Raw genomic sequence first — 12106 nt, forward strand, 5'->3', positions numbered from 1 at the left:
TTTATCTAATCAATGGTCAATAGAAGATTCAATATTTCAAATTGATTAATAATTATATTAGAATACCAACACTATTTCCATAGAACTAAAAAATTTTCCAAACAAATAAACGACTCAAAATTTGTAAAAAAAAAAGTTACACCCGCCAACTTTTTGTATTCCTTTTTATTTCATAATGAACAATAATAAAATTTATTCCTGTACCAAAAACATACGTCAAGCTTAGGTTTTATTACACAATCATCATATTTTGAACATTTCTCAAAATTCCCATCACATAATAAGACGTATGGCTAAGGTTACCGCGGTCGTTGTAATATAAGTACAATAGATCATACAATATTTTCTCGTCGCGTTTGTGCTAATAGGAGAGTCCCGGTTGGTCCGGCGTTCGTTTGCATTTTGAGTATACCCCTAAACGTGTTACATTACCTACATATCATTATTATTTCAGATGGTCCCGCGAACGTGTGTCACCCTGCCTATAATATTATAGTTACATCTAATATTATAGGTAGGTACATGTTATAATATTATACATATTATTACACCGTTGTGTTTTCGCGGTCAAAGGTTATTCGAAATTCGGAGCTGTAGTATAATTTCCATACACAGGGAATTCCAAATTTTGTTTCACATAAATGGTGGGATCACGTAAGAACGAACCATTTCTGTCACACGAAATTAGAAAGACCTTGTATATTACCCTGCAATATAGATACCGATGCCTTAACACGACATTACTATTATAAAACGAACTGAAATATTATATTATACCGATAAACGTTGAACAATAAAATATTGACACTAATTTATTATTTCTTGACAATTTTTTTTCTTCAATTTTCAGTAATTTTTGGTATTTTATCTACGATCTTATATTATGTAGGTAGTAGGTACCCATGAACATGTAATAATAATATGTTAGCTCAACGCATCGTGAGAAAAGTAAATAATATAATCGGAATAATAAATTGTATCTAATTTATGGGTACCTGACTAAATTATATTTCTCGATGAGCATCGAATTTCGAATATTCCTTTATTATATGTCACATGCGCGTTTAACACAATACTGTTAAACAGTAACAGACCGTTTGAAAGAGTAAAATTTGTGCAATATTATACTTTTGTGAAGTAGTGAATCTATTTACATATAAATATTTAATATTACGATATTATTGTTTTTGGTGTTTCGATGTTGGTTTTTATCATATTATATATTTATACATTGAATTTTTGTATTTTGATTTGGTTTTTCTAAACCCCCTTAAATCCTTATTATATATATATATACATGGTACAATACTTGTTATTCAAAATTGAATGTCCGTCAGTAGTAAAAAGTTTATGTATATGTATATTGTGTATACATAATACATATATATATATGATATGTATAATATAAAGTATACACGACGTTACAAAACGGCAACGAACATAAATAAAGTGGAAAAACAAAAAGTCCGAATGCATAATTAATGAATAGGATTATAAATCAACATATACATTATACACACTACATAATATATACATATATTATATACACACATGCAGAGAGTGATCCACTTAACTGGCTACTCTGATTTTCCAAGTCATGTTTTGTGGGATTTTATTTTTATCTAGTTTGAAAACATTTTTTGAACACTTTATATGTCGTTAAAATATAATTACAAATAAATACAATAAATGGTTTTTAAAAACAGCCCACTACCTATGTATTATTTGTTTTTAATTTCATAACCGGGATCGCAATACTTTTCTACAAATGTAAAATATAAAATGTAATAAACATCGAATAATTGGTAGGTTCCTTTTTTCTTTATCAATTATTAATTAGCATTTGGAATGAATTGAATGAAATTAAAATTAAAATGTTTAGTGATTGTTTCGGGTAGATAGTTAATTTCTATGGCATCATGTCCCTTTGCACCAACCATGGTCGTAATTAAAATTTATAGATATAGAAACTAGAGTCCTAGAAAAAAAAACCAAAGTTCCCAGATCTACAATTATGAGCGTCACTAGAGCTTAATAGTCACAAACTTTTATTAAATCAAAGTTCGAAATAAACCCTACAATAAAAGAGTCCCTCTAATTGACATTAGAAAAAAAAGTAAACAATAACATGGAATAATATTTTATTAAATTTTATAACTGTAGGATACGTTTATATTTTTTAGATACAAATCTTCATAAAATATCTATCATCATCGATAGTTTAAAATTATATAACTCTCTTAATCCCTATATTTTCTTAAGCCAGTTCACTGAATTGATTTTGAATCCTGTTAGTTCCACATAATTATAATGCGTAAATAAAATTGCATAGACCTACATTCAAAAATTAGAAAACAACCTGTTTTTTACTGTTTTATATCGAGCTATTGATGACAAAAGCTGTTTAGTTATAAATAACAAATTTTATGTAACGAGCTTAAAATATTATAAAAATCACTATACAATTTTTGAAGGGTTTTTTCAAAATGTAAATTCGTTTGCCCAATTTGTCATCATCTTCCTACTTTTACTGTTCACTTCACGTTTACTTCAAAAATACAAATTCTCGACTTCGAAATTTAGTGCAATCGGTTAAATAGATCACCACGCAGTGTATTATAATAATATTATAATATTATAACTGCCATTTGTGTGTATGTATGTATGTATGTGTGGTATATAATTTTGGTTAGTCGGGGGGCAAGGGCTGTGGAATACCCGTCTAGACGCGGGAAGGGCATCGGAGGGGGGCTCGGTAAATGAAACAAATTCATATTTTTATTTTCTCCCGCCCCCTCCCCACGTAATACATTCATCCACTCAGCCTCGTTTCCGGGAGCCGCAGATAAGTCTCTGCACTGTTCTACAATGGAGCATAACATAATAATATTTGGTCATTCCCCGGAAATAACAGTGTATAATCATATATATGATGTACCTATACTATGCTGAGCTGTATAATAGTTATTATACTCAAAAGTACATAATATATTATAATATTGTGATATTATTTTAAACAAAGTTTATGTGCATCGACCTTTATTATATTGTCGTCCGCCGCATTGCGTTAACACCGCCGGAGCGAGCCAATAAAGTATACCACAAAATGTAAAGAAAGATGGCGAAAAGGGCAAACCTTTTTCGTTTTTTTTTCGGAAAACCATCCAAAAATCGTTTTCTTTTTTCGGCAAAGGTCACATCCGTTTCAGCGTTTGAATTTCAATGAGTTCATTCGGCTTGCGCAGTGGTTACAGATCCCACCTGCTGTAACATACGCAATTTGGCTGAATTATATTATGTTGACCTTATATATTTTATTCTTCCGGTTTATAATAATGAGAACAAATATGTAGGTACTTTTAAATGTAAATAGCAAATTATGAAAATATTTTTGACTGTAACGTGCTTCAAAATAGTTCACCGAGGTCTGCATTGCTACATGGGTAGAAACTAAGTACTAAACAATATTTAGATATTCTCTAGTATTAAGGGTAAAAACAAGAATTCGATTTTTTTAATAATTCATTATTATTACCCAATGATAATATTTATACATATTATTATTGTTATAGAATAAAGTGCTTTTTATCTCGTTAAAAATTTCAAAAATATTTCGCTCTACCATTAAAAGACATATTAACATTATATTACATTAGAAGCAGATACGTGGCCAGGAATCGTGTGTGAGAAGGGTTTTCCAAATTATCATTTTTCCTTTACAATTATATACATGAGCATAATATTAAAATAGATCACCATCAACAAGTCAAAATTAATGTCGCTTTAATTTACCAATACTACAATTTACCAACATTATTAATTAAAGACGAAAAATAATGTAGGTTAGGTACAATTACTTTTTATGCTATTAATAAAAAAGTAACAAATAACTATCACAGATTATGAAATATTGTGTTTATTTCGGTGACTTTATTTTTACGGTTATTGCAAAGTGCAAACATAATGTAAGATACAGAAATGGTGACATTTATGGAATTTACGTTACTGTTTTTATAGTAAAATGTATTTTAGTTGTTTCAATTTTTGAAACGTTCTTTTTAGGGACTTCAATTTTCGACCCATTGTTCATATCAATTTGATAATTTGCAATTAGCAATTTTCTATTTTTTTTTTTTATTTTGTAGAATTAAAATTGAATATAAATCTATATAACAAAATAAACCGTAGGGAGAAAAAATTTCTATCAAAGAAAAACAACGATTTAATCGCTAATAATATTATATTTATAATTGTATTGAAAACTTAACCATAATATTGATGAATGCCTACAGCGACAGTAGCTGGTTTTGCTTAGGCATTTTCGATCGTTGCACTACCTACTGTACTGTCTGACTGAACTGTAGTGATTACAAAACCTTTTATCATGGAGAGGTGAATTTCCTTGCAAGCAAACATATCCCCTTAAATATATAACATGATGATAGCATCGTTTAGACAAGCATAAGCCGAGAAAGTAAAACGAAAAAGCCGTTAGAGTTATAACCGAGGCCGTATAGTTTTCAACGCCCACGAACCCTTCCTGCGATAACCCCTCCCACCTGGCTACGTAAATGTGGATTAGAATTAGACTGGTGAAAATATTTAGATAATAATAATTATAGCAATGAACGGTGGATTACTAAATATGTTTTCCCCTCCGTATACATATTATTATTTTATTAAACGTTTTCACACCATTTAGCTTTCATTCTAATATATTATTGTACTATGGATGTTCCGTGCTAGCCGACAAGTGGTGCACGGTCAATTAAAATTGCATGTTCAACGCATGTTAGATAGATTGCATGACACGCAACGTTTGAATATCACTGTACTTTATGAGAGAAAAAACTGGCATTTTACCGAACGCACTTACGCAAGTCCTTGGCGTGCGATTTTGGATTTAGGCTTGCTAGCTGCATGTTGTGTATACACATTTTCATTTTATGTGTTTACGGACAATAATTACAATGATAATAATATACCTAGTCTACGTTAAAACTCATACTAATTACTACCTACGTGTAAATTATTATAATATAGTATAGTACACTTCGAGTAAATTATTATAATTTCATTATAAAATTAAAACTATTTTCATTATTATTTAAATTTCATTTTCATCATCAAAATGCAATACCAACAAATTATATAGTTAATAGTAATACTTACATTAATACGTCGAGTATTTGAAACCATCTAAAACAATACCACCTATCTGTTTTTTGATAATATTATTTCAAAACGATCTGATCTCTTACATAATATTGTTACAATTATTACAATACAAAAGTTTGATTTATCGACCACGTCTTACAATATTATAAATTATTAACGTTTCACAGATTCATTTACATCCAAAACCAGGGACGGATTTAGGTATGTGGTGACACCAAATGAATAAACATAACAATACATTTTTTATTTATCAAACAACATTTAATACATATGTTCAACTTGCTACTTATTTAACTAACTTGCGCAACATAGCAAAACAAATCACTCAAATCGAGTAAGTTATATTATCACATGGCGTTGCTTTAACAGAATAGAAGTCACCTAAACATCAATGTGACTTAAATTAAGTAATATGTAATAAAATAACCATGTTAATAATTAATGATTAAAATGAATGCCTGAAAATTGTCATGATTTTATTTTGACAAAATCATTAAGTACTTCAATTTTGAGATTCAAGTTTGCTTCAAATTCCATACAGAACAATGTATAAAATAAAAAACATATTATTTTTTTCTATTTAATTTCGAATTGAAAAATAAAGTTTCAAATCATACAAATTTTTTTATACTTTTAAGTTTTAATTAAATATATTTTTCTGAGTTTACCGTTGAATAATTACTCAACTGTACACCCCCTCCCCCTCCACTAGCTAAATCCATCCCTGTGTAAAACGTTACGCGAAAGGTTTGAAATACTCGACTTGTTATTGTATTTGGCGGATCGGTGCGATAAAATTAATCGTTTTTGTTGTTTTTTTTTCCACGTCGCATGTGTAGGACTTCACGCTCGATTTCTACTTCAGACAGTTCTGGACCGATCCCCGGTTGGCGTTCACCAAACGGCCTGGCGTCGAGACACTGTCCGTGGGATCGGAGTTCATCAAGAACATTTGGGTGCCCGACACGTTCTTCGTCAATGAGAAACAGTCGTACTTCCACATAGCGACCACCAGCAACGAATTCATCCGGATACACCATTCGGGGAGCATAACGCGGAGCATTCGGTAAATGTTACGACACTTAAATAATAACAATTAATATTTTGCCTTTATTGATGAATGTGGACCTACGGTACGAGTGTAAAATAAACAACGGAGTAAAAAGATACGGGGTATTCTATTTAACATAAGACACTTATTATTTCAGAAACTTTACTAACGTTTTTGAAAATATTTATTTTACATAATTTTATGTCGTTACGAAACAACATTTTTGAAAACAAAAATATTTCCACTATTTTTTTTGTCATCATTTTTAAGTTTTTCACTCTTTTAAGTGACAACGTACATTTTTTATTTTATATTCTACAGCAGAATATAATACGGCGCATTTCGATCTATACAAATAACATTTCAGACAAATAGCTTATTATTTACAAGTAGGACTAGGATTTTGATGCACTTTGCATTGTTTTCCAAAGCTCGATGCTCGTCTTATAACATATTATTCTGATATTCGTTTCATATACTTTTGAATCAGAATAAGAAATTTGTATTTTAATATATTATATTTAAGATTGTTACTAATTTTTTTTGTTTTCATTTTCTATTTATTCTTACCCGGTTGAACATGTTCATTATATACCAATAGTTTGTTGAAACATAAATGATCGGATAAAGTGAGATAAAGTTAAAGATAAAGTTCTCAAACTGAGGAGATCAATTGAAAGTTATATGGAGCCTAGAAGTGTTAGAAAGTAGGTTTTACCAATTAGGAGGTATTGGATGGAAATCAATGATTTGTCGCATGACTGTAATCCACAGTAGGTACCTGAGTAATTTAGGAAATCATGTCCTCGTTTGAAGTTGTGTGTAGGACATAGGTGATAGGATATCCAGACTATAAACGAAATCACACGGATAGTAATCGGCTTTGAACTTTTTTTATGATAAATATTACATAAATACCTACATCATAAAATTGTTATTTCCGATTTCCAAATTCCAAAAACGGCGCATATCGTTTTATACAAAGTTACAACTGTCGTAATTCATATAAATGATAGTATATTATATAGCCAGTTACTTTGAAAGTTATTATCTATATCATATTATTGATATCTATTGTAATTTTCAGTAGCACTTTAACATAGCGACTATATAATATATGCGTAGTACTTATCGTGGCGGTCATCATTCTACGTAGGTAACTTTTTTGTTTATGTTATTTCGTTATCATGTTTTTGTTAATGTTTGAAACGATAATATTATAATATAATATATGTACGGCGATTTTATAGTACGACGTGGTACGGTAAGTACAGAGCTAAGGGGTCCAGTTTTAGCCTTTGAAGTCTGACATAATATTTCATTTTCCGGTTAAATTGCAAAATATTGATTTTTTTTAATCGATTGAATTTCAATATTTCAGTTAGTATAAATTTATTATGAATAATAACTGATAGGAACTTTATCCAGATATGTCCTAGGTAAAAGCTTAGTTTATTATTTTTTCTTCTGGTTTATTTTGCTTAGTTACAGCTAATGGGCCGGAACAGTAATATATCTCTACCGTTATTAGTTATGTTACGGTTCAACAGGAATGAATGAAGATTAATTATTTATTTTTATATATTTTTATAAGTTGACTAATTTAGTTTTTATCACTTTACAACGTTTATTACATGTATGAAAGTGGAATGTCTTTTTAGATATGAAAAATATCAAATATTGTGATATTTTTTTACAAAACTGAAAAAATAACTCCATGTTTCAATGGTTATAGTTTATAATTTTTACAATAAGCAACAATAAGGTTTAATTTCTGTTGGGGGGGAGGTTGTAAAGGAGGTCAATCGCTCATGCCACTCTCCGCCTTAAATACACTTATGTGCTACTGGTTGTGTCTATAGCCTCTGCACGACGTAGTGGCGGTATTTAATAACGATTTAATAATATCAATAATAATAATTGTATTGCATTATTTGTACCCACCACTCGTCGAATAACAATGCCTACAGCAACGTACAAGTCGTACGAGTTTAATATTATTATTATATTACACGAAACGGTTTAGGGCGCATTGGCAGGACTACGATAATCGAATTATAATACGTACCTACACGGACCGAGCATGTATAGGTAATATATATTAAATTATTCTACCTACCTACCCGATACCTGGTGTGGTACACTTGAACATGTATAATGTATATATATTATATATTCCTATACGATATTCGGTCCCAGATGAGTACGAAAACACGATATGTCACGAATAGATATATAGGAAGACCGGGGCTAGTTGTCACACGGGTGGGTTGTCACAATATTAATAATTCTGAAACCAGATGGTATTTATGTTAAAATATGTACCTATTGTACATTATCACTATGAAAATAATCATATTTATCTCCACCGTGAGTTGATTGCAGTCATTAACGAATTATAAGACGAAAAAGTAAACTTTAAGTCTATGAGTAATTTTTTTTCGCCAATGCATAAAATATTTGCCATTTATTTACTACTAGCTGAAGTTTTCCAGGCCAAATATTTGTATTTAAGCTCAGTCCTCAGTCCTAGTGATAACTCATAAAGTTAATCTGTTATCAAATACTAGATTGGAGTTTGTTATCAAAAAACTTCAAAGGGCTTGTTTTCACTTGTGTTTAAAACTTTCAAATCTTTCGAAGGTTTAATCTAAGTATGTTTAAATGTGTGACAACTATCTTCGGTATTCCCAAATAATATATTGAGACATACCTAAATACTATATTTAGTGTTATATTTTAGTCAATTTAATATTATAATTTTCGCAACGCGCGTGTGTACCTGTATACCTTTATGTAATATTGTAATGATTTTAATAATATCAATGTATGACGTTTCCGTGTTGTGTATAGCTTGACGATCAACGCGTCGTGTCCCATGAACCTGCAGTACTTCCCGATGGACCGACAGCTGTGTCACATCGAAATCGAGAGCTGTAAGTGTCTATGTGTATCAATGTTATGCGATGCATATTTTATTATTTTATACATTATTGATTGATCGATCGTTATCATACGATAACGACGGTGGAAAAAATCTATCTGTACATTTTTTTCTCGTTAATTTCGGTGTCCTTCTACCCCGCAGACAGCACTAAGCCACGTGCCCGAGGAGAGAAGGACCAGGCACATTGCACCTATATAAATACCTAAAGTATATTAAACAAAAAAATGGAAATTATGCTATATAATAACTACATATTATCAACGATTTTTTGCAGGCAACCATCACGCGAATATGATTTTATTATACTTTTTTCTCCGATATTTTATAATATACATCGCGCACGCACCACATAATATTATATGTTTTGTTTTTACTCAATAATCAATATGGAGGGATCCATTTATAAAGTAAGATATTCATTATTAAAGAAAACACTTAAGTATTTGAAAATATTTCATTTACATAACTTTTAGTCGTTACAAAACAATATTTTTAGAAAAAAAATTAATATTTTTAACTATTTTTTATCTTTATCATTTTTGTTCTTGAATGTCAACATACACTTTTAATTTAATACTTCAAAGCAGAATATATGAGTATTAGGAGTATTACGATCTATAAAACTCAAATTTCAGACGGGGAGTTAGTTACGGGGATAATTCAAATTATAACCCTTATAAACTACTCGTCTGAAATTCGTTATTTATTAACGAGTACTCCAAACAATATTCTGCTCTGGAATAATGAATTAAAAATGCATGTTATCTTTAAACAAAATAAAAAATTTAAGAAACAATAATAATAAAAATATACATTTTTAGAACGATCTTGTTTTTAACGACCGAAAATTATGAGAAAAATATTTCCAAATACGTTAAAAGTTTTTGAATTAACGAGTGTTATACTTCAAACGGATCACCCGGTATATATATCATATTATAATATGACAACTTTTATTAAAATCTGCACACCTAAAAATATACAACACACTTCACACACCTCACACACACACACAAGACAAAGCTTATAATACGCATACATATTTTATATTATATATTTAATAATAATTATAACAATAACAATATATTAATATCATAATATTATGTATAGACTTATCTTAAAGTTTCGCGCGCGTCACACTAACGTCATTCGTATTGCGAAGGCTTTCGGTGAGTGACGCGCGCCGTTCTGCGCGTCCTGATGGTTTTTCATTTTTTGTCACGTTTATTCACAGTCGGTTACACGATGCGTGATATCCGGTACAAGTGGAAAAGTGGTTTTAAATCGGTCGGGATTAGCAACGAGGTGCAGTTGCCGCAGTTCCGAATTCTCGGGCACAGGCAGAGGGCCACCGAAATTAACCTATCTACAGGTAGATTATTGACACGCGACCTAACCATCACGCACGCGCGACTTATAATCGCGTGATTACGCATAATTATAATAATAAATAATGTATACAATATTGTATGGATTTTTACGGTACAATCGATGTAGTATGATTTACGATATGTAATCAACACACGTACCTGCATTGTATATATTATATTAATTTATGGTACGCTTAATATCACAGTAATATGATGTACGAGATAACATCATATTATATACCTCATTCGATATTCTGTCGAGCGCGTGCCCGACACGTGATGGGTGGGTCTCGGGCTCCGAAGACAGGTCTAAACGTTAGAGGTGTGCATTTGTGATTTCCCCAGTTGGTTATACGATGAGAGACATCCGGTATAAGTGGAATGAGGGACCGAACTCGGTGGGCGTGTCCAACGAAGTGTCCCTGCCTCAGTTTAAAGTGCTGGGACATCGGCAGAGAGCTATGGAAATTAGCCTGACAACAGGTAATGTTTCAGACGAAAAAATATCTCCAACGCAAGTATAATAATAATAATATTATGTAAAAATTGTACCTATCCATATAAAAACGTATAATAGTATTGTTTTTTGTGTTTTTGACGTCAATGTATATTAAATAATATGATAATTGAGTAATAATACAATAATAATAAAGTTGCATAATATGAATAATATTATGTACATTACAGCAAACTGTAATTTTTTTCTGAACTACTTTTCCGGAAGAACAACTGTCACATAATTATATCAACAATAATAGTAGTAATTAAACATTCTGCCCTCCTGAAGAAAACGCAGTTAAGCCAAATTTATAGAAATAAAAATTAAGACATTCCGTGTTATTCAGGCTAAATGGCCAATTCCCAACGTAATTAACATACCATGATAAAACGCAGTTTATTTACCATAGCATGTCCTAAACCATAAACAGTCTTTTTGTAAAATTAACTTTTTTTTAAACCAATTCCCTAATTCGTTATTGGGTGTTCACCTACAGTGATTCTATTTGCAATAAAACGGTTTTGCAGTATTCGTGAGCACGATTCACTCAAAACATTAACTTGAAAATCAGATTAGGTATTAGGTACAATTACTTACTTAACATATATTATATTAAAAAATCATTCAGTTATCTGTACTTATCAGTACATTGATAAATGGTAAATTACATATTTTTACTGTTACAGAAACAGTGGCACTGCCCTCTTAAAATGAATTCTTATCGATGCAAAGAGATATTATTTGGCGTTAATGATTAGAGCATTAAAATTAAAACTGATTGAAAATATGAATTACATAAATATATCGATAACGCTTGTTGCTCACAACACGTACTTGAAGTTGGCCCCCCGACTTTGTGCAAAAGTTTTCAAAATTATTGCAAACAATTGTAAATTAATTGTAAATAATTGTAAATCCAATCTCCGAATTTGTAAACACCCCCCTCGGCCGTCGAGTCAAAAATAAATTTCGGGGGGCCAAGTTCACGCAGCCCCCCGCAATCTATCTGATCGCTTTCGGATAAATTGTAAACAATTGTAAATTAATTATAAATAATTGTA

At 30.7% G+C, this 12106-nt stretch overlaps 1 protein-coding gene across 2 annotated transcripts in view; it reads left to right on the forward strand.

Moving 5' to 3' along the window:
- The window catches only part of LOC111036117 (gamma-aminobutyric acid receptor subunit beta-like), a 61231-nt gene extending 50108 nt beyond the window's left edge, over positions 1-11123 (forward strand). The window contains exons 4-6 of one of the 2 annotated variants that reach the window (XM_022318018.1): positions 6018-6244; positions 9083-9165; positions 10892-11123. In XM_022318018.1, coding sequence (XP_022173710.1) covers positions 6018-6244; positions 9083-9165; positions 10892-11070 — 489 coding nt within the window. In that variant the 3' untranslated portion in view covers positions 11071-11123. The remainder of the gene's footprint in view (positions 1-6017; positions 6245-9082; positions 9166-10891) is intronic. The other variant, XM_022318017.1, reaches the window with a different exon arrangement.
- The last annotated feature ends 983 nt before the right edge of the window (positions 11124-12106 follow it).

The sequence above is a fragment of the Myzus persicae genome, unplaced genomic scaffold (genome assembly GCF_001856785.1).
Source record: "Myzus persicae strain clone G006 unplaced genomic scaffold, MPER_G0061.0, whole genome shotgun sequence".
NCBI classification, from domain to species: domain Eukaryota; kingdom Metazoa; phylum Arthropoda; class Insecta; order Hemiptera; family Aphididae; genus Myzus; species Myzus persicae.